The sequence below is a fragment of the Lepisosteus oculatus genome, chromosome 5, assembly GCF_040954835.1.
Source record: "Lepisosteus oculatus isolate fLepOcu1 chromosome 5, fLepOcu1.hap2, whole genome shotgun sequence".
NCBI lineage: Eukaryota > Metazoa > Chordata > Actinopteri > Semionotiformes > Lepisosteidae > Lepisosteus > Lepisosteus oculatus.
Genome location: NC_090700.1, coordinates 13,887,163 through 13,911,418, shown reverse-complemented (window position 1 = coordinate 13,911,418; position 24,256 = coordinate 13,887,163). Strand labels below are relative to the sequence as shown.

Sequence of the window (24,256 nt, the reverse complement as noted above, 5' to 3'; positions counted from 1 at the left end):
TCATCATATTGATAGGAGATCAGCCCTCAGCCATGAAGGTTAAGAAAAATTTGACCAAAACACTCCATAATCTTTTCAGTGTACTTCATTCTTGGGTATTGCTATTCCAAGTGAATGCTATTTAAAATATATCAATTAACCTATTACAACATCACTTTCTTCTTGTCACTTTGTATTTCCAAGCCATAGGTTAAATAAAAAAGGCAGAGTAAACTCTGGATGAGATTATAACAGTTTGCTTTTATTTTATTATAGACTGGATTGCATACAGTATTGCCTGTAAAGAGTGCAATAGATTGTACATGCTAATCATATGCATGATGTATTGTTAAATGAGTTTCAGATGCTGAGCAACAGGAAATCAGTCCTTAAACTTATCATGCTGTTCTACAACACAAGTCACTAAAATTGTGATATACTGTACACACTTAGGACTCACATGTTCAGTAGAAAGGATAGCCTAAATGACACCAAACAAAAAGAAAATAATACTTTACTCCATTTAATGAACTACTAACACTGTACCTAAGCCTCCTTTTTAGTGTGAGAATTAATCATTGCATGTATTCATTCTTAACAGACTTTCAATACAGCCAGGTCTTATAAGTAAAGTCACACACACAGTGCACAAACAATTTTTAAAATGACAACAGCTTCTGTAAGGCTTCTCTCTCCATTTTCTATTTTTTTCACATTCTTTCTCCTTCACACTGAGTTGCATTTCTACTGGGAAATTGATTTCTCTTGGGCATGATTAATGTTAACAAGCAACACGTTCCTCAACAGCTCATGCACAGCAAAGAAACCAAAAAAATTATGCATAAAAGGCTGTACTTTTTCAAAGTTCATGCAGATATTCTTTGGCTTCCAGCATACTGGGAGATTCACATTTTCAGAAATATTAACCCACATTTAAAGGTGAGTATTGGAAATCTAATGTTTCAACTATCTTAGGTACAATAGGCATCTTATTAAGAATGTCAGTTAAAAGAATATAATTTAACGTGCAAGAAGAAAATGATACATGAGAAAATCATAAAGAAACTACAATGATTTAGATGTTGAGGCACAATCAGCTGGCCTGATATTGTCTTAATAATAATAAACTGCGACAATACAGCAATTTTTTTTTAATGCATAAAGAGATAGACAGTGCTGTAAATGCAACACATTACTATTATTATTATTATTATTATTATTATTTTTATTATTATTATTTTTATTATTGCATTACTCTGTCATAGTGCTAGGGCTTTTCCTGGGTGGTATCTGCGTGAAGCTGGTACAGTATATTTTCCATGTGGGTATCCTCAGTTTCCTCCAGTTTCTTTCCACAGCTCAAAGACATAATGCCCCTATCTTTTCCAAATAAAGACATACCACATAAAGCGGTTAGGAAATTGATGTAAAGTAGATCAGACTTTATAGCCAAATCTGCATACCATTCATTCAAATTTTATTGCTATTCCATGCACCATAAAAAAAGTTTTTTTTCATTTGTCTAATAAGATCAATACATAGCTTGAAATTTCAATGCTTACACTTGTTATACAACTGGTATTTTAAAGAGAAACTAGAGGTTTTTTTTAACCTTTAGACTGTCTCTTAATAAAACCCGCCTTCAACATGCAAGGAAAATTCAAGTCACAATATTTTATTTGCCCTGAAAAATCAGATAGATATATGGTTTAGATTTGGACACATTTTTTATTAAACCGGAGTTCATCTTTTATTTACAGGTCCTGGAAAAAGAATTGCAAGACACACATTTACCATGAACTCCTTTAACGCAGCAGCTCCTGTCTACAGCCTTTTTGTTAAACCTCAGGGATTTTATATCAATGGCTTTATCAATATGCCATACATACGATATTATTTTATTTTCTTAAGCCTTGTTTATGTTATATCTGTGATGGGAAATTCATTAATTTTATTTATTATATCCATGGAGCGAAGTCTTCACACCCCTAAGTATGTGGCTCTTTTTAATCTTGCTGTGGCTGACATGTGTACGAGCACAGCTATTATTCCGAAAATGATTGAGACATTTCTCTTTGATGCTCGGTTCATCACGTATGAAGCCTGTTTGGCCAATATGTTTTTTGCCTTTTTATTTCCTACCATGCAGTCTCTCACTCTTGTTATACTAGCTTATGACAGGTTTGTTGCTATCTGTTTTCCACTGAATTATCATATAATCATCACAAACAATAGGATGATTGTAATAATAACCACAGTATGGAGTGTTGCAGTAACAATAATACTTATAACTGTAGTTTTAATTACCAGACTGTCCTTTTGTAAATCAACTGTGATAGAGAGCTATTTTTGTGATCACGGACCTGTGTATTATCTTGCTTGCAATGATAAATATCCAAATTTAGTAATGGCATTTTTCAATATTACAACAGTTCTCTTAGTACCATTAGTACTGATTATATTATCTTATATTTGTATATTATTTGCATTATTAAAAATTGCATCACAAGAAGAACGTAGGAAAGCATTCAATACCTGTACTTCCCATCTAATGTTGGTTGCAGTTTTCTACCTACCAATATTAGGAATATACTTTGCAGCAATAACCAGCAAAATTAATCCAGATATCAGAGTTCTAAGTACTTCATTGTCGTGCTCCATTCCATCTCTACTGAACCCTTTTATTCATGCTTTAAAAACAGAGGAGATCAAAGAATCATTTAAAAAAATAATAAAAAGGAACCGAACATGATGCTGAGGATTTAGTCATTTCTTGCTGCTACATAGTTTATTCGTTATTTTGATCAAAGCCAAGATGAATCATCTCATTTAATCTTTTAGTTTTGGTTGCTATTTTGAAGTTTCATTTGTTTTACAGTATATTGTAGATATTTTTTATCGTGATATTAATTTGTTGTCAATTTTGAATTGTCAGTAATTTTCACGAGACACATCATGTGCCCTGTAACACATAGTACACTTCAGTTATTGAATTGTATTCTAATTAGATTAACACAACAGGGAAAACTTATTTTTCTTAATTCTACAAAATGTTGCATATCTCTAAAAAGAACAAGTGGATTTACAGTAAATGCAATGAAATTCTGTAGTTTATATCAAAATGTGCTTGATAAAAGAGGTAGGAGCCAATGTTTTCATATTTAACAAGATCTGTGAAATAATAAAATGTTTTAAAAGCAGAACCACAAACATGTTCCTTTTCAACTTCTTGATTTTGCAACATCACAGAGCCAAGATAAATAAAAGACTCTGAATTCTAGTGACATATAATAAATGATTAAGAGCTTTGACAGTTTTGTCTTCAACAGCTAAGAAACAAGCTGGAAACCTTGGTGAGTACAAAACAGCAGTGACTTCATTTTTGAAATTCCCACAGTTGCATTTCTTGTTAAACAGAATTGGAACTGGTAAATATAGCTAACGTATGTAAAGTATTAGAATATTTCTTGTTCTTTGTTTATTTTGTAATTGTGCAAAAGAACTAGACAATACTGTTACACTGTAGCTGTGTTGCAACCTTTTTCATCATGCTCATTAAACACTGTGCATGGAACAAAGCCTTCATACACCAAAGTATGTGGTCATGTTTTAATTTGGCTCAATTATATTGAGATGGGTAGAAGCACAGCTTTTAATCCTAAAATGATTGAGACCTTTCCCTTCGAACCCTACTCTATTCAATATGAAGCCAACTTGTTCAGTATCATTTTTGTGTTAGTGAACTTCATGCAGTCACTAACTCTTGTACTACCCTTTGACAGCTTTTTGCTACTGTATATGCTTTCCATTAAATTATTAGATCATTACCACTAGGGGCAAGATGGTTTTGAATCCTGCAGTAGTATGGATTCTGACGGCTCCCCTTTTGTGGATGGGTGTTGGTTTAGTTACCAGATTGTCATTCTGTATCTCTATTGTGATAAAAACGCTATTTCTTTGTCCATGGAGTTGTGTATTAAATTGCCTGTAATAATTCTCCAAGTCATATTTATGCACAAATATGTATTTAAGTTGTCCTTTTTATAGCAATAAATCTGATTGCATCATCTTATGTGTACATTGTATTTGCATTGTTGAAAATGTAATTGAGGTAGAAAGTATTTAAAAGCAATGAAAACTGGCACTTCCCTCCTGATCTTAGCAACTATGCTTTATTTTCCAATACTTGTCAACTACTTGAGCAATGTATCGTGTGCACACTAGAGCCTTTCTGGGACAGCAGATTCCCCCACACCAACTGCTCAAGAAGTAGGACCGCAATAGCTGAAATTACTTGAAAGCTTCAAGAGTGAGACTTCTCCTTGAAAAGAAAATGTAGAAACATGGTTGTGTTGTTAGAAGTGAGGGATGTGTCAGATGCGTTGGCATGGGTCAGCAAAAATGCAGACCAAGTTGAGAAAAGAGCAGGGGGGTGGAGTAATCAAGAAAGTCCAGGGCTTGTAGAAAGGCCTAGTGAAACAGTACGTGAAGAATTGAGGCTCAGGGTGTGCTGCTAAGAGAGTGACTGTTATGGGTAACCCCTTTTTATAAAGTGCAGTGTTAGAGGAGAAGCTGCTAAAGGACAAGACAGGGGGCTAGGGCACAGTGTAAGAATATGGGGGTAGGGAGCGGAATACTGAATATCCCCTTTCTTATTACCCCTCCCTGTGGAGCAGTTGGAAATCATTGCCTCCATCTGTGTGAGCAGTGTATTAATCTCTAAAAATTGAGAATTACATCTCTATGCTTTGTAACCTGTTAGTACTGTGTATTTGGGAGATATAACCTCTAATTATATTTGGCTAATGTACAAAGTTTATTTGTTTGTTCTTTGGCATTCTACGTTTGTATTTATTTAGTTAAAATAGCTAAGGTTAGAACACAAGCAACTTCTAATTCAGTTTGTCATACTGTACCTGTGCATTATCAAAAATATTATAGATACATCAAGTGTGCAAAATATTGTTACAAATAAGGGGTTATCAAAAACAATGAATATCAGGAATTGATTGAGTGGATTAATAAAATTAATTAAATTAAATCATTTTATTCCTAGCTTGTAGATAGTTTGTCAAGAATATACCCAAGCAGTTGGTATGGTTAGGACTACATGAAACAAAATGAAGAAAAATAAAACTACAACACTGGATAGTTCAAATTGTTATTTGTCTATTCATATTTCAATGGTCTTACCAAAGAGCTAATGGGAAAAAAATGTCATAATGTAGTTGTTGTGTAAGTGGAAATAAGCATGCAAATTAAAATGATCAAAATCTAAATAGAGTTTGTGAAAAGTTATATCGGTGATACACATTTGCACGAGAACATTTATCCATGTAATACATCTTGGACTTCAGTAATTCAATTGTAGTTTATTACAACAGCAGAAAAAATAGAAAATATTTTCTTAGCTCTAATGGGAAGTATTTTACATAGCTCTAAGTTGTATGAATAAATTTTAATATACTGACATTCTTTACTTTACATCAAACATAATTAAAATGTACTGTAGGAGACAATGTATTAATGTGTAATGAGATCGGCAAATGAATAAGATATTCACATGCCTGAGGGAGCAACACAAACACTTTTTACTTTACCTTTTCATTTCTGTGTATATTGTAAAAAATAAAAAGGTGTAAAATGTTTTTTACTTTAAAAATACAACACATCTCCATAAGAAAGAGCTGATGCCACTGATTGCAATTACACTTCAATGGTACAGCAAAAAACTACAGATACAGTACTCTTTTTGTGTCTTTTGCTACAGTAAATTAATGATCTGAAGGGCAGAGAGAGATTTTTAAAAAACAAATGGGAAAGATAGCTTTCCCACCCCCATGCATTGTAACCTGTTTGTATTTGGATGACATTACCTTTAACTATATTCAAGTGATGTACAAAGATGCTTAGAGTGTTCTTTCATATTTCTACATTTGTATTTTTTAAATTGAAATGCAAATGTGAAAAGAGATAAGGTTAGAAATCAAGAAACTTATAATGCAATATTAGAAATGTGTTTGTAATACAGTACCTCTGCATTATCAAAAATTAATTCATGTACATCTTGTATGCAAATGATGTCATTTTCTCATGCCTACAGTTTGCTTAATTAATAACCCTATTGACATTTGCTGCAAATCTGTTAAAGCAGAGTCAAAAGTTAAATGTACAGGCTCTCCAGATACATTTCTTCAATCTCAATGCTTTATATGAATGGATTTTCTGACAATCAATACGTGAAGCACTGTTATATTCTCTGTGGATAGAGAACAGATTTCTTTATATACTGTGCATGTACATAATAAAAGTAAAGTCTCCACACATCAATGTACGGAATGTAGCTTTTTAAATTGACATGAGAAGACATGCACAACAGTATATGAGATGCCAGCAACCATATCACCCTGCAACTCACAACTGGCGACCCACTGAAGCTAAGCAGGTGTGAGCCTGGTCAGTACCTGGATGGGAGACCTCCTGGGAAAAACTAAGGTTGCTTCTGGAAGAGGTGTTAGTGGGGCCAGCAGGGGGTGCTCACCCTGCGGTCCATGTGGGTACTAATGCCCCAGTATAGTGACGGGGACACTATACTGTAAACAGGCGCCGTCCTTCAGATTAAACATAAAACCGAGGTCCTGACTGTCTGTGGTCATTGAAAAGAGTATGAGTGTAACCCCGGCGTCCTGGCCAAATTTCCCATTGGCCCTTACTAATCATGGCCTCCTAATAATCATATCATCATCACAAACAATCGCATGATTGTGAAAGTAGCTATAGTATGGGGTTTTGCAACAGTGATAATAATGACTCTAGTAGTTTTAATTACCAGACTCTCGTTTTGTAAATCAACTGTGATAGACAGTTACTTTTGTGATCATGGACCTCTGTATCGTCTTGCTTGCAATGACAATTTTCCATATTTAATAATGGCTTTTATTAGTATTGCTATAATACTCTTTGTACCATTAGTACTGATTATATTATCTTATGCTTGTATATTATATGCATTATTAAAAATCGCATCACTAGAAAGACGCTGGAAAGCATTCAATGCCTGTATTTCCCATCTAATGTTGGTAGCAGTTTTCTACCTACCAATATTAGGGACATACATTGCAGCATCCAGCAGCACGCTTCATCCAAATGCTAGAATTCTAAGTTCTTCACTGTCAAGCTCCATTCCATATCTACTGAACCCTATTATTTATGTATTAAAAACAGAGGAGATTATAGAATAATTTTAAAAAATAATCAAAAGGAGCTGAGATTGAAACAAAAAGTCAGAGATCAAGAGGAGTAGTAATTTCTTGTTGCTACACAGTTCATTCTGACAAAAGCTAAAGCCGTTGCTTGGATTAGTAAGTATTATCATGTCTGTTATAAAACATTGTGGTTCATTCCTTTTGTTTGGGTGTAATAATAGTTAGATATCACTACACAGAAAGCTGTCTCCAGTAGCTTTTATTCTCATTCTAGGAACATGGTGAGCACCTCTTTAACATGATATGTTTTTTCTAGGAACACTATAGCTTTTCTCAACCTCTGGTAGGTTGGAGTGTGCATAAACAACAAGATAAAATGCTAAAGAACCTAGTTTAATCATTTAATTTTTAAATGATTTGAAAGTTTCATTCATTTGTTATTGTAGATATTTGTAGACTTTTTAATTGTGATAAATACTGTATAGCAAAATTTAGCATGTGAAACTGCATCCCTCTATTCTGCATTCTTCCAAGATGATCAAGTGGATTTAAATACACTAAAATTCTCAAGTTTACATCAAAATGTACTTGTTAAAATAGATTTCAGATTTAATGAGACCCTTGAATGAAAACAATGTTTTAAAAGCAAAGTAGAAACTCAAACATGTTCCTCTTTACCGTTTTGATTCTGCTATTAATGCTGATGTGTTTTAAGAACAGAACACAGAACACTGAGCATGATATTTCTATAGTAGGTAAATTCCTTAGCTAAATTTCAAGCTAAAATCACAAACTAAAAACATCACAGAACTGTGATTAACAAACAACTCTGGATTCCTGTGACATACAAATCCAAAAAGCTGAGAGAGTTTTGATTTAAACATTGAAAAAACACTTTGGATAACTTTCTCTTCCTCATTCTTTGTAAATCTCCAAATGTCTTTGGTGAGTACAAAACAATGATCACCTGACTGATATTTGATATTCCTACAATTAATTTCTTTTAAAATAGAAACTGAACAAGTAAAATTAGCAACCATACTGTATGTAAAGCATTACTATGTTCTGTTGTTTATTTATATCTGTCAAAGAGAACTAGGGAAAACTTGTACTGTAACTGTTTTGCAAACTGTTTCGTTGTGCTCTTTATGTACTATACTGTACATGGAGGAAAGACTTCATTCGCCAAAGTTTGTGGCCATGTTTTGATTTGCCTGTGGATAACATAGATAACATATGTAGCAGCACAGCCCTTACTAATAAGATGATTGAGACCTTTCTCTTTTATTCCTAGTTCATAAGATATTGTAACGCATAAGGCCGACATTGCAGGTTGTGCGAGCCGGCTTACCAGAGCGGTGACGTCACCGCCCTTCCCTGTGAATAGCAGGGACCGCAGCCACCGGGCTGATGGGAGATTTCCCTTTAGCTCAGCTGGCTGGGTCCCTGTTGACTGATGCCAGAGGCCCGGGTTTGAGTCCCCAGTGGTAGGAGGCGGCAGTGGAGAGGGCACATACCCATGTGAACCTGAGAGCGCTACATTATGAAGCCAGCTTGGTCAGTATGATTTTTGTGTATGTTTTTACTTTCATGCAGTCACTGTCTCTTGTACTATCTTTTGACAGGTATGTTGCTATACTGTATGCTTTCCATTAAGCTATTAGAGCATTATCTCTAGTGGACAGATGGTTTTGAATCTGGCAGTAATATGGACTCTGACTGCTGAACTTTAGAGGATGATGTGTTGGTTTAGTTACCAGAATGTCATTCTGTAACTCTATTGAGATTAAAAGGTATTTTTGTCTTTTAGGACCTGTGTATCAAAAAGCCTGAAATAATTCTCCATGTCACATTTATGTATGAATATGTTTTTCAGTTTTCCTTTGATACCAATGAATCTGATTGCATTATCTTATGTGTGTATTGTTATTTGAACTGTTGAAAGTTACTGTACATCATGGAAAGAGTATTTAAAAACAATGAAAACCTTCCAATCTAGTCTTAGTAACTCTGATTTACCTTCAAATATGTGACTACATTAATGCATTATTTTCTACCATATTTCCAAAAGCCCGAATTTTAAATATATCCTTGTCTTCCACAAATCCACTGATGCTGAATCACATCATTTATTGTTTAAAAACTGAGGAGAATTGTAAAGCAAAAATACAGTTTTAAATAAAAAGGTACTAATAACTTTTGAGGAACCATAAAATTTAAAGTGGATTTGGCTGTTTCAAATGTACATGGTGCACTTTGTTTCCTTAAATTCAAAATATAATTTAATTTTATGAGCACATTAATTAGATAGTTTTGAATACTCATATCAAATGAAGCACACATGGCAAGTTTTTTTATAAAATATTATAAAAAAGATTATATACTTGTCAGTTTTCTGGCCTCAATAACAGCTTTATGTTTTGCCCTGTTGTGTCTCTGCAGCACTTTGTTGGTTCTCCAAAACTGTGGGAGTATTTGGGAATTGTTCCTGAGATTGTTAGCCTGTTGTGGACATTTGTTGGTCCACAGTAAGGTGTGCATAAAACAAAATGAAGAAAAAGAAAGCTACAACATTTGGCAGTTCATCTTGTTATTTGTCTATACTGTACAGTACATTTCAGTGGGCTGCTGAAGAGCTAATGGAAACTTATTTGTCATAAGACCTGTAAGTTAAGTTGCTGTGCAAATGAAAATAAGTATTTATCTTTGACTGAAACAATTTAACAAAATAGCAATTGTGATAAGTTGTGTCAGTGCCAAAAAAGGCACATTTGCATGAGAAACTTTATCCATCTATGAAGTACAATACACCTTGTAACACCCAGTACATTATATGAATTATAGTTTATTACAACAACAGAAAAAAATGAAATGTTTTATTTTCTTAGTTCAAATAGGCTGTATTTACATAGCTCTAGGTTGTATAAATAAATTAAATGACAATAACATTCTCTACTTTATATCAAACATTACTTGTTAGAAAGTAGGAGACAATGCCTTAATGTGTAATGAGACAAGCAAGTGAATATGATATTTGACATGCCTGAGGGAGTAACACAAAAAGTTTCTAAGTTACTTTGTTGTTTCTATTGTTTAAAATAAAAGGTGTAAAATGTTTTTAACTTTCAAAGCACAACACATCTCCACAAGGAAGTGCTGATGCCACTGAACAATGCCTAATTAAATTACACTTCATTGGGACAGCAACAGATACATGATTAGCAAAAGAGTCTGGTCTTCGGATAGATTTCGTCTATCTCAATGCTTTCATATTAATAGCTTTTCTGACAATCAATATGTAAAGCACTGTTATATGCTCTGTGCTTTGTTTATGTCTTAGCTGGTCTAGAGAACAGTTTTCTCATGTTCATTACATAAGTAAACTTACTTTTCTATTGGGAAATTGAGTTCTCCGGAGCACTGTATGATTAATGTTGACATAGAGATGATTCAACAGTCCCCCATCAGCTCATAACAAAGACATCAAAGAGCTTCATTAATAAAAGGCTGTACTCAATCACAGTTTATGCATATAGCTTCCAACTTATATATATATAAGCTTCCAGAAATATTTGCACACGTTAAGGTGAGTACTGTATATAAAATCTAATGTTTCAAATTTCTTAGGTACCGTATGCACTGAATTTACAACTTTAATAAGAAACAAATGTATTTTAACATGTGAAAGAAAAAAGAATCAGAAACATGATACGCTCATATAGAAATGGTGCAATAATTTAGATGCTGAAGCACAATAATGTAGCCTGATTTTGCCTTAAAATATTAAGAACTGTGACACCACATTAGTTATCTTTTGAATGTATAAATGCATTAAAGCCAAACTCAATCATCATCAAAATCAGCGCTATTATTATTATCATTATCATTATTATTATTATTATTATTATTATTATTATTATTATTATTATTATTATTATTATTATTATTATTATTATTATTATTATTATTATTGTGGTGGTGCCCTAGGTTCAGTTCCTGGACAGCCATTTTTGTTGAGTTTGTATGTTACTTTTTTCTTGCTGTGATGCTTATAGGAAAAAGTGGCCTGGTGTGAGTGTGCTCCATGCACTTCAAAAAATGTTTTTTTTATTTGTTTCGGCAATAGAAACAAAAAAACATCCAAAACACCCAAAAGCTTGAAATGTCTGTGCTGACATTGGTCATGAAATTAGTATTTTAAAGAAAATTTGAGGTCACACTTAAAGTTTAGACTATTTTTATGTAAATAATATGTCTCTTCAAAGTAGGAGGATCTGGGAATGTCAACATGAAAGAAATATTCAAGCCACAATATTGAAAAACCTGGTAAAATTCTACATATATAGGGTTTTGATTTGGACCCATTTTTTATTAAACTCCGTTTCATTTTATATTTACAGATCCTGGAGACACAACTGCAAGACACAAATCTGGCATGAGCTCCTTGAATTCAACAGTTCCTCTTTATTCTCTGTTTGTCCGGCCTCAGGGGTTTTATATCAATGGCATTATCAATATGCCGTATATACGATATTATTATATATTCCTGAGCCTTGTTTATGTCATATGTGTGTTAGAAAACTCCTTCATTATATTAATTATATACATGGAGCAAAGTCTTCACACCCCTAAGTATGTGGCTCTTTTGAATCTGGCTGTAGCAGACATTTGTGCCAGCACAGCTCTTATTCCTAAAATGATTGAGACATTTCTCTTTGATTCTCGGTTCATCACATATGAAGCCTGTTTGGCCAATATGTTTTTTGCCTTTTTGTTTCCTACCATGCAGTCTCTCACTCTTGTTATACTAGCTTATGACAGGTTTGTTGCTATTTGTTTTCCAATGAATTATCACATCATCATCACAAACAATCAGATGATTGTGATAATAACCATAGTATGGGGTTTTGCAACAGTGATAATAATTACTCTAGTAGTTTTAATTACTAGACTGTCCTTTTGTAGATCAACTGTGATAGAGAGCTACTTTTGTGATTATGGACCTGTGCATCGTCTTGCTTGCAATGACAATTCTCCAAATTTAATAATGGCTTTTATTGGTATTGCAATATTACTCTTTGTACCATTAATACTGATTATATTATCTTATGTTTGTATATTATTTGTATTATTAAAAATCACATCACTAGAAGGACGCTGGAAAGCATTCAATACCTGTACTTCCCATCTAATGTTGGTGGCAGTTTTCTACCTACCTCTATTAGGAATATACTTTGTAGCAGTTACCAGCACACTTCATCCAAATGCTAGAATTCTAAGTACTTCACTGTCAAGCTCCATTCAATATCTACTGAACCCTATTATTCATGCATTAAAAACAAAGGAGATTAAAGAATCAATTAAAAACATATTCAAAAGGAACCGAGTATGAAACAAAAAGTTAGAGATCAAGAGGAGTACACATTTCTTCTTGCTACAGTACACAGTTCATTAGTCATTTTGACAAAAGCCAAAGCAATTGCTCGAATGAGTAATTAGTATCTCTCTTGACAATGTATTTCATCCCATTTGTCTGGGTGTTATAAAGTTAGATGCCAACACGTGGAAAGCAATATCCAGCTACTTTTATTCTCATTTGAGGAATGTGGTGAGCACCTCTTTAATAATGTTTTTTCTAGGTGGACTGCAGCTTTTCTCAGACTTTGGTAGGGTGGATTGTGCATTAGCAGCAAGATAAACTGCATTAATTTATTTCAATCAATGAAGGTTTACTTAACTTAATTATTTACTTAATTATTTTCTGTATTCTATTGTATAATGGGATGTTTTCTATTTAATGAAAATAAATTACTCTGAAAATGTATTTTCAGATTCATTAACATGATAAAATCCATTTAAGTCATGCATTAAATTCTTTAATGTGGGAATTGCATTTTGTAGTTAGTATTTTATTAAATTATTTTTAGAATGCAACAGCATTATACATAACAAATATTTTGGTAAATCATCAACAATATTTTAATTTACTTTACACACATAATTATTTAACTGATAATTTCACATCTGGTTTTTAATATTAATATGTATGCTGTAGCCATATTATGGGTAATCATTTGCTCTGTGTGAGAATTAATTGCAAAACGTAAAAAAACATAGTCTTTTTACAAAATTTTACACTTTATTTGATATTTTTAAAAGATTTATAATAATTCTTAGTTATAAAATCAATGATTTTTTAGTACCTTATCTTGGAATTATATTTCGTAACTGTGTTTTTTATTTTTTTTACTGAGCTTTCTGTGAAAAGCATAGAAAATACTTAAAACATCCAAATAAACTATATATGTTGAAAGTACGATTTAACAGAAATAGTGCAATACATTACATTTAGTAAAGTACAGATGCAGCCATTCAAAGTTCATGGTACAAACCCGTACCGCGGGCAACTACCCTCAAGCCACCGCAGTCTACCGCAGTAAGTGATTGGCTGGCCAAAATGACCGACAGAGGCACTCGTGGTGCATTGGTCGGTAGTGAAAAGATTTAATCATTTAATCTCTTTACTGTGCAAGTTTTAATCCGCTTAGTATTGAATATTTATATGGAAGTTTACCACTAAAGGGAAATTTTAGTAGCTGAGCATAAAAAGAAGAGGAGCATAACGCATCTGAAGGTCATAAACGATATAAATTTAGGAACATAAACATATTACTGTATGTAAACTGTACTGTATATGGCTGGTCTTGGTAGTTTAAAGAAAAAATACACACCAGTCTTCCATTTCTTCCTAAACATTTTAAGCATCAAAGTTTTATGAAACGGTCCCCAAATATGCGATTGCTGTATAGAATGAATTTTAATTTAAAAAAAAGTATTTAACATGAAAATTAAGCCGTTTACGTTCCTCCGCCTGAGAATATAGTCACTTGTTGCTATGCAACACAGAAACACAGCCACAGGTAACTAGCAAAGAGAGGACATTAGCTAGCCAATATGATAAAAGAATAAATTATTTGTTTATTTCTTTTGCACATTTATTTGAACATTTCCATCGATTGTACAAGCACTTGGAAACTGTCCAATCCCTTTAATGCTCCGGGCATTCTCCCGGTCTGGCGCCAGTCTGTGTCTTCTAGGATATAATGCCGGCGATTTGTGTTAAAATTGGGTTTCCAATAACGCCGCAGCAAACTCTTGTTTTTATGTCCACTATAACGGACAATCTCCCTTGCTTTTAACCGAGCGTTTCATAATTTCCTAACATGAAAATTCTGGGGTGTCTCTTCCCAGAGATTACGGTAAGCTTCAGAATGGTGATTGGCTGACACCATCTGACACCCCTCTGACTGGGGAAAAAAAAACTTGCTGATCTGTTCTACATAGGAAGAAGAAAACAGCAAATGCTGCTTCTATTCGAAATGTGTATTTTAAAAGTTTAATTAGGAAGTAAAAACCTTACAGCGTACACAGATTTTTAAGCTGATCAGGAGTAAGAAAAATGTTTCGAGCATAAAAAGTGGTTATTAACTATCGAAATCTGTTTTATTTATTTTATTTTTATTTAGATTAAGAGTTCCCGTCAACCCCATTTCCATTTAAATCGCAAACCTGTGTTTAATTAAATATTTTTATTGATTCACAATCTGGCAGTGCAACGTAAATCGTTATCTTTGTCTATCTTTGACCCCTCTGTCCAGCAAATTAATAATAAACTTTATTTTCGTCATCTCCGCTTTAAAGGTACCCCCATAATATTGTATTTCATTGCACTTTGACAGATTGTCTTTAAATCAATTGTTGTCAGAATATCCCCACCTCCAAACGAGAACAAAATTGCAACGATTTTATTCTGGCTGTTTCAGTAACTTAAAGTAAATATTTAGTAATAATTTAACAATATATGTAAATGTTTTAAGATGTGTTTATGCTGTGAATGTCTGTAGATTGTATCTTATTTTTAGTTTTTGTTTTGTTTCACGTTAATTTTAAAAGGGAATCTTGATTAAAATACTTTTATTTTTTCAGACAGAATTCACATTCGCTGCAGCCAAATGGCCTTGCAGATCAGATATCAAGGAGCAAAACAATGATGTTTATGTTTATGGGCTCCTCAATGGAATTGCTTTAACATGCTAATGTGTTGGTGTAACACTCTGTGTCTACAGTACATTGTAAACAAACCAATTTCACAGGTATTTTCAACCCCCAGCCACTGTTGTTTCATTGGTTATCCTATAAAGCGCTTTGAGGAGCCACCTTTAAAGGCGCTATATAAAATAAAGTTTATTATTATTATTATTAATATTGATCATATTTTTCCTCCCAGAACTTGTAAATTGTTGTTGTTATTGTTGTTGTTATCCTGTATAAATTCTATTCTACTCTGAGGGGGAGGAAGAATGCATTCTTCGGGCATTCTTCCTCCCCCTCAGAGTAGAATATAATTTATTATTAACACAATTTATTAGTGTTAAATTTAATATTATTGATTACTAATAGTTTATGCTAACACCTAGCTTTCTAAACGCGTAAAGCACTACCGTAAGTACTGTACAATAAGTACTTACTGTACTGTACTTAAGAACTTCTAGTTTAAGCAAAAAAAGGGAGTTTTGGAGGGGGGGAGATGTATAGATACATATATTTAGATATTTAGATCCTTAAATTAATATCATTATTAATTTCTTTAGATACGTGATTACATATTCTTAATTATAAAACAGATAATTCCAGTCCTGGAATCTGACTAGTTGACACCCTTCCGAAGCGGTACCATAATCTCTGGTATACGGATGCCCCAGAAATTTGACTTTTTACTGTGTGATACATTTTCTTAGCATCGATAAGAAAGCCTAGATAAAAGAGCTTGGATTCTAATGTATCTGATACAAGTATCTTTTAATTAATACAGTCTTTGTTGTGCTCTTGAGGATCCTTGTAATGTTTTGAGCTCTGGTTGAAGATAAGTGTCGCAGTTTAAATAATTTTCATTGTTAGAAATTATGAAATGCTCTGTTAACTTTTAAAACACAACACATCTCCACAAGGAAGTGCTGATGCCACTGAACAATGCCTAATTAAATTACACTTCAATGAGACAGCAACAGATACATGATTAGCAAAAGAGTCTGGTCTTCTGATAGATTTCTTCTATCTCAATGCTTTCATATTAATAGCTTTTCTGACAATCGATATGTAAAGCACTGTTATATGCTCTGTGCTTTGTTTATGTCTTAGCTGGTCTAGAGAACAGTTTTCTCATTACATAAGTAATAAATAGTCTTCACACACATATGCAGTTCCTTTTAAATTGACATGAGACATGCACAGCAAAACAGCTCTTTTTATAAAGAAATGTTTATCACTTTTGAATACTACTTCATTTTTTAATTTGTGTGAAATTAGCCTTTACTTTAATGTTCAGCATAAAGGATGACCTAAATTATACTTAATAAAAAGAACACTGCTCAATAGATTACTACATAATGAATTGTTAATATCTAATTCTCCTTTTTAGTGTGAGAATTAGGCATTGTTCCTATCTACTCTCAATAAACTTTTAATACAGTCAAGTTTTATGTAGGTAAAGTTGTACAAAATAAACATTTTCAACATGATAGCCCCTTTTGTAAGGCTTCTCCCCCTAATTTCTACTTTTGTACATTCTAACTTTCTCCTTCACACAACTTGCTTTTCTATTGGGAAATTTAGTTCTCTTGAGCACTGTATGATTAATGTTGACATTATGATTCAACAGTCCCCCATCAGCTCATAGCAAAGACATCAAAGAGCTTCATTTATAAAAGGCTGTACTCAATTACCGTTTATGCATATAGCTTCCAACTTAATGGAAGATTCCCAATTTCAGAAATATTTGCACACATGTTAAGGTGAGTACTGTATATAAAATCGAATGTTTCAAATTTCTTAGGTACAGTATGCACTGAATTTACAACTTTAGTGAGAAACAAATATATTTTAACACATGAAAGAAAAGAATCAGAAACACGATACGCACATATAGAAATGGTACAATAATTTAGATGCTGAAACACAATAAGCTAGCCTGATTTTGCTTTAAAATATTAAGAACTGTGACACCACATTAGTTATCTTTTGAATGTATAAATGCATTGAAGCCACACTGAATCATCATCATCAAAATCAGCACTACTATTATTATTATTATTGTGGTGGTGCCCTAGGTTCAGTTCCTGGACAACCCGTTTTTGTTGAGCTTGTATGTTCTTAATTTCTTGCTGTGATGCTTCTAGGAAAAAGTGGCCTGGTGTGAGTGTGCTCCATGCACCTCAAAAAATGTTTTTCATTTGTTTCGTCAATAGAAACAAAAAAACATACCCATAGGCTTGAAATTTCTGTGCTGACATTTGTCATGAAATTAGTATTTTAAAGCAAAATTAGAGGTCACACTTAAAGCTTAGACTATTTTTCTGTTAAACATATATCCCTTCAAAGTAGGGGGATCTGGGAACTTCAACATGAAAGAAATATTCAAGCCACAATATTGAAAAACCTGGGAAAATTCTACACATATAGGGTTTCAATTTGGACCCAGTTTTTATTAACCTAAATTTAATTTTATATTTACAGGTCCTGGGGACACAACTGCAAGACACAAATCTGGCATGAGCTCCTTGAATTCAACAGTTCAACTTTATTCTCTGTTTGTTCGGCCTCAGAGGTTTTATATAAATGGCGTTATTAATATGCCATATATACAATATTATTATATATTCCTGAGCCTTGTTTATGTCATATGTGTATTAGAAAACTCCTTCATTATATTCATTATATACATGGAGCGAAGTCTTCACACCCCTAAGTATGTGGTTCTTTTGAATCTGGCTGTAGCTGACATGTGTGCCAGCACAGCTATTATTCCTAAAATGATTGAGACATTTCTCTTTGATTCTCGGTTCATCACATATGAAGCCTGTTTGGCCAATATGTTTTTTGCCTTTTTGTTTCCTACCATACAGTCTCTCACTCTTGTTATACTAGCTTATGACAGGTTTGTTGCTATTTGTTTTCCACTGAATTATCACATCATCATCACAAACAATCGGATGATTGTGATAATAACCATAGTATGGTGTTTTGCAACAGCGATGATAATTACTCTAGTAGTTTTAATTACTAGACTGTCCTTTTGTAAATCAACTGTGATAGAGAGCTCCTTCTGTGATCACGGGCCTGTGTATCGTCTTGCTTGCAATGACAATTTTCCTAATTCAATAATGGCTTTTATTAGTATTGCAATATTACTCTTTGTACCATTAATACTGATTATATTATCTTATGCTTGTATATTATATGCATTATTAAAAATTGCATCACTAGAAGGACGCTGGAAAGCATTCAATACCTGTACTTCCCATCTAATGTTGGTGGCAGTTTTCTACCTAACGATATTAGGAATATACTTTGCAGCATCTAGTAGCACACTTCATCCAAATGCTAGAATTCTAAGTAGTTCACTGTCACGCTCCATTCCATATCTGCTGAATCCTATTATTCATGTATTAAAAACAGAGGAGATTAAAGAATCAATTAAAAAAATATTTAAAAGAAACCGAGTATGAAACAAAAAGTTAAAGATCAGGAGTAGTAATTTCTTATTGCTACACAGTTCATTAGTCATTTTGAGAAAAGCCAAGCAATTGCTTGAATGAGTAATTATTATCTCTCCTGACATAAAATACTGTGTTTCATCCCGTTTGTCTGGGTGTTATAAAGGTAGATGTCAACACATGGAAAGCCATCTCCAGCTTCTTTTATTCTCATTTGAGGAATGTGGTGAGCACCTCTTTAATAATGTTTTCCTAGGTGGACTGCAGCTTTTCTCAGACTTTGGTTGGGTCGATGGTGCATATTTCAATCATTGAAGGTTTACTTAACTCAGTAATTCTTTTCTGTATTCTATTGTATGATGGGATGTTTTCTATTTAATGAAAACAAATTTAATGAAAAAAAATGTATTTTCAGATTATTTAACATGATAAAATCCATTTAAGTCATGCATTAAATGCTTTAATTTGGGAACTGCATTTTGTAGTTAGTATTTTATTGTATTATTTTTAGAATTCAACAGAATTATACATAACAAATATTTTGGTAAGTCATCAACAATATTTTCATTTATTTTTATACACATAGTAATTTAAATCATTTGCTCTGTGTGGGAAGTTATCACCAGATATAAAAAAATGCAAGATCATTTCAAAATGTTACATTTTATTTGAAATTAAACTATATATGTATAAAGTACAATATGACAGAAATAGCGCAATACAGTACACATTATTATACTTTGCTTAAATTACAAAGTAAAATACATTACATTTAGTAAAGTATACAGTATGTTTTAATTAAATGGTATGAGAATATGGAGAGCTTTTTTACCTTTTGATAAATACAGAACTTATTACTTTTACAATATTTACTTGACATCATCCTTTTTATTCCTATAAATCAGTTTCTTAAATGAGGTTTTCCTATGTACTTTAACTGACCGGATACTATCAACTTGCATTAGGTATCTTAAAAAAAATATTATTACATCCACAACTCAAAATATGACTTCCTGATTATTAACATACAACAATGGTAATTAAGTCTGTATGTGGTATCTGACAGAAAATTGGATCCCTGCTGGTTTGCAGAAGCAGAAGGCTTTGTTATTGCAATTATGACACCATTTGGAGAAATAAATGAATATAAATTCACTTTATTCACATAAGCCATTTAGTGATATAACTATAATGTACTGAACAATAAACCTAAATGCTTGTTAGCTTTGCACATCCATTTACAAATTGATTCCTTTTAATGTTATCCTCATCTACAGTATATTTTAACAACAGCCTTAATGATGTTATCATATTAGCTCTCTTTAAAAAATATATCTAATTTTAAAAATGGCAACATCTTTTCCCTATAAGCACTGGAACAGGTACTGGTACTATTTCTCCCTCTGACTAGCTTGCAGTCTTAGGAAATCTTGGTGGCCCATGAGTTGGTTATGAAAGTAATCAGTGCACACTTTTATATCCTTCCAGATAGCAAATAGATCCAGGTATAACCTCTATGTGATCATCAGAGCAATCAGTGAAAATATATTGTTTGCCTTTAACACCCATAATACCCCTGCTTTACAGTGAACTGCTTAACTACTGCTTGTGAACATATTCTGTTCAGATAGGACGTTTTCAGAAAGTCTGAAGTTAGAATGGCACTTTAATGACATCTCATGACTGAGCTTGGAAATACAGCAAGAAAAATACATGCAGACTCTTAATATTTTTTTAATGTTCTAAAAAAAAACTGAACCCAGATCAATGAATAAATGACATTTTTCCTCTGGAGTGCAGACTGTCATGCCCACAGGTGCTGGGAACAGAAAACGTCACAAAGCCATATTTATAAAAGATGGCACTCTACTCTTGTGTACATTTGTGATTCCTAACATGGAAACAACTACTTTACCAAGTTAAGGTTCATTGTACAAATACAATAATTTTATTTCAGAAGACTGTGTTAAATGTCAAAGAAACCTGAAAGTCTAAGCTAATAATCTTAATATCCCTTGGGTAAGTATAAGACATAAATTATTAAATGTTTATTTAGTATTCTTGTATTTACAATAACTTAAAAATAACATTATAATAATTTATTCACTAATGGATTGCCAACAAATATTTTCTAGTTTCAGTAGTAACACGAATTTCGTGAATTTGTAGAAACGTTACGAATAATGTTGGCAAATGTGCAAAGAATATAAAAAAATACGTTTTTCATGTGAAAAAATGTTTTCAGACAGAACAATAATTACATAAAGAAAAGTAAGGTTTGCAGTCTAAGATATTCTAACTAAGGCATTCCAAGATTTGCAGGTTTATGAATTCATTAAACTCATGCCTGATTTTTCTCAAGATAAATCATTTTAGATTGTGAAGTTTTTTTGATAAATACAATTTGCGGGCGTATCTGTTAGCATTTATTAATTATCATTAACAAAATACATTTAAATAATGCCACCCAATTACACAATTAACTGTAAAAAGGCATACATGAAAAAATATTTAAATAAAAGGCATATATGAAATCAATCTAAAATAAAGTTTTTTAGGCATTTCTCCCTCAAAGTGTATTATGTGCAGCTCTTGAATCTACCATCTTAAAATACTTTAAGAAGTGTATGTTTCCTATAGGTTGTTATTTTTTAACTGGTTGGAAGCATTATTTTAAAAGTTTAATTCAGTTTTTCTGTTAATAATGTATAATTATATTTACTCTTGACCATTGGGTATTTAATGAATTTGAATATTTAAGCGGAAGACTAGTTGTATTTAAATGCAGATCAGCTTATTTCTTTTGAAAGGTGCAATGTTTTCTACATTCAGATCAGTTTTTCAAAAGTTTATAGTCATTAACAATGTGTCATATATATTAAATAAGTCTACCACGTATTCTACTAATAATTTAATTCAAGAACTACAAGTAATCCTTAATGCTAGAGTATGAATACAGATGGACTGTATGTTGCTGTTGGTGAAATTTGCTTTTGAGAAATGAAAAGAGTACCATATAGATCCCTTTAATGACATTTCATCTCCTAAACCTACCTTGGTAAATGCCATTCAGGGTACGCAACATTTAATGATAAGTTAATGACTTCTATAATTGCAGGACAAAGAAAACAACTGTGAAGAAAACATTGGACATGAGCTCCTTGAATGCAACATTTTCTCCAAATGATACTTTTGTCCGACCTCAGTTCTTTTATGTGAATGGGTTTTCAGACTTACCTAATGCAAAGTCCTATTACATTTTCATGTGCTTTGTTTATGCTATTACTGTCTTAGGGAACTCTTTCATCATGTTCATAATATTTATGGAGAGAAGTCTTCATACCCCTAAATATGTGGCTATTTTTAATTTGGCTGTTGTAGACATGTGTGGCAGCACAGCTCTTATTCCTAAGATGATTGAAACCTTTTTGTTTGATTCTCAGTTTATCACATATGAGGCCTGCTTTGCCAATATGTTTTTTGTACATTTCTTTTCTTCTATGCAGTCAATTACTTTGGTTGTACTGGCCTATGACAGGTTTGTTGCTATATGCTTCCCCCTTAAATATCATATCATTATGACTAACAATTCAATAACTGTAATTCTGTCACTAGTGTGGATTGTCACAGCAGCAATATTAATTACAGTTGTCCTTCTGTTTATCAGACTGTCCTTCTGTAGATCAACTGTGATAAACAGCTATTTTTGTGATCATGGCCCAGTGTTTCGTCTGGCTTGCAATGACAATTCTCCAAATTACAGAATGGCTATATTCTGTACAACAATATTTTTTGGTGCTCCATTAGTGGTGATTGCATTATCATATGTGTGTATAATATTTGCCTTGTTAAAGATTGCATCATTGGAAGGACGTTTAAAGGCAATGAAAACATGTACGTCCCATTTAATCCTAGTAGCAGTGTTTTACCTTCCAATAGCAGCTACTTACATAGCTGGATTAAGTTCCACTATTCATCCCAATGCTAGAATAATAAATACTTCCCTAGCTACTGTCATTCCACCAATGCTGAATCCTATAATTTATACATTAAAAACAGATGAGATAATGGAAGCAATTAAAAAGTTTTGTAAAAGAAACAAGATACTTTCCCAAGTAATGGAAAGTTAATTTTGAAAACACTGGAATAGTTGCCAGTACAAATAGCCAAATAATATGTGGTTGTAAATATATTTTAGTATATCCAGTTTATTGTAAACTGGTAGCTTACACTTAAACACAAAGTGTAAAAATACTGAATTCATGTAATTGCTAGGAACTATCCCAAGAGTGTACAAACAGAAATGAATTACTTCATCCTCTGTGCGACTATGTTAAGTTTTTCAAAGCAGCTGCAAAGCAGTTAGTCACCAAATGAGTTAGCAGGGCTTTTTACTGATCTTTCCAAGGAAGGGCTTTGTATCCTTTTTTTACTAGTAGGATCTCATGTAGCTCATAGAATTGTTCTTAATGGAAGCCTCTTTATATAACCCTTCTTATAGGCAATTCTTATGTTTCAGTAGTTCCATCCTAATGAATGTGAAAGAGAGACAAGATATGTATTTGTTGTAACTCGCCTAGCTGAGGGAATACTAGCCTAGCCAGAAGAACTGAGTCAGGGAATTAGTACGAGAATGGAAGGAGGGTGTGTGAGACTTAAATTGGTAGGCGAGCAGAAGTGTGCAAGATTAGGATCTATCCTTTCTCTTACGTTTCTTCCATTAATGTTTAAAATACCTATGATAAATTCATATGTACACTGTATGTTGTAAAGCATCCATTCCATGTGAAAATCCACTCAACAAAGTAATATGGTAGATTGGCAAATGTTCATTATTGGGAGATGATAGAAATTGTAAACCATGTGGAACATCACTTATCAAGACAGAGAAAGTCAGGCTAAACATACAATTGATTTTTTATTGGATTCCATAGTGCCAGCCTGGTGTTTTGTCATATTCTGGACTTTTTGGTTGATCATGCCTATATTGTACATTTGTTAGCCACTCCTTATTCTTCTTGATATTCATCTTAATTTTACGTTAAGATTCTGAACAGCAGATTTTTTTATTGTGCATCAAATCCCAATGAAATAAAACTGTTTGTATTCTTACAGATATTGTAAGTGACTATTGAAGTGTCTTGAGGAATCTAGATATGTGGTAACACCTGGCCTGTGTCACCATTTCCAGTTTCAAAGCAAGGAGATGTTTGCTTTGCTTTTACGAGATTCATAAATCAAAGTTATCATAAAGTTTACCTTGATTTGCCTTAGTTAACTACGTTCTGAGTAAAAGATTAAGTTTCAATCAACAGTCGAGGAAGACGGTTTAAAACAGGCAGGGAAAGAAAGAGATGAGAAAGAGACAGATGGAATGACAAGGGGACAGAAATGCAGAAGACGAGAGCTCCTTGTCCTGATCTTCCAGAAAGACCAGATTACAGTTAAGTATTTAAACCCTGTTAAGAGGGATATTGTTTTGATTTTCTCTGTAAAGAATCTCTCACAGGCCTTTTCTAG

The 24,256-nt window shown here is 32.9% G+C and overlaps 4 protein-coding genes across 4 annotated transcripts; all 4 read left to right on the top strand.

Annotated features, from left to right (window-relative positions):
• Positions 1-1,774: 1,774 nt before the first annotated feature.
• LOC138239083 (olfactory receptor 1500-like) lies at positions 1,775-9,716 on the top strand. Its single transcript, XM_069189711.1, has 3 exons — positions 1,775-2,726; positions 3,301-3,332; positions 9,627-9,716. The coding sequence occupies exons 1-3, from the start codon at positions 1,775-1,777 to the stop codon at positions 9,714-9,716; spliced, it is 1,074 nt and encodes a 357-aa protein (XP_069045812.1).
• Positions 9,717-11,619: 1,903 nt separating this feature from the next.
• On the top strand, positions 11,620-12,576 carry LOC138239128 (olfactory receptor 1S1-like). The gene has a single exon (XM_069189760.1). It carries the CDS (start codon positions 11,620-11,622, stop codon positions 12,574-12,576), a length of 957 nt encoding a protein of 318 aa, XP_069045861.1.
• Positions 12,577-17,791: 5,215 nt separating this feature from the next.
• Positions 17,792-18,748, top strand: LOC138239082 (olfactory receptor 1-like). The gene has a single exon (XM_069189710.1). The coding sequence runs from the start codon at positions 17,792-17,794 to the stop codon at positions 18,746-18,748; it is 957 nt and encodes a 318-aa protein (XP_069045811.1).
• A 3,140-nt stretch (positions 18,749-21,888) lies between these two features.
• LOC138239081 (olfactory receptor 1M1-like) lies at positions 21,889-22,866 on the top strand. The gene has a single exon (XM_069189709.1). The coding sequence runs from the start codon at positions 21,889-21,891 to the stop codon at positions 22,864-22,866; it is 978 nt and encodes a 325-aa protein (XP_069045810.1).
• The last annotated feature ends 1,390 nt before the right edge of the window (positions 22,867-24,256 follow it).

Bases quoted from the DNA above. Each gene is read 5' to 3' on its own strand.
- LOC138239128 (XM_069189760.1), top strand. From the start codon at position 11,620: ATGAGCTCCTTGAATTCAACAGTTCCTCTTTATTCTCTGTTTGTCCGG.
- LOC138239083 (XM_069189711.1), top strand. From the start codon at position 1,775: ATGAACTCCTTTAACGCAGCAGCTCCTGTCTACAGCCTTTTTGTTAAA. The intron at 2,727-3,300 runs CATGATGCTGAG...GACAGTTTTGTC, and splicing joins AATAATAAAAAGGAACCGAA to TTCAACAGCTAAGAAACAAG. The intron at 3,333-9,626 runs GTGAGTACAAAA...GTGTCTCTGCAG, and splicing joins GAAACAAGCTGGAAACCTTG to CACTTTGTTGGTTCTCCAAA.
- LOC138239082 (XM_069189710.1), top strand. From the start codon at position 17,792: ATGAGCTCCTTGAATTCAACAGTTCAACTTTATTCTCTGTTTGTTCGG.
- LOC138239081 (XM_069189709.1), top strand. From the start codon at position 21,889: ATGAGCTCCTTGAATGCAACATTTTCTCCAAATGATACTTTTGTCCGA.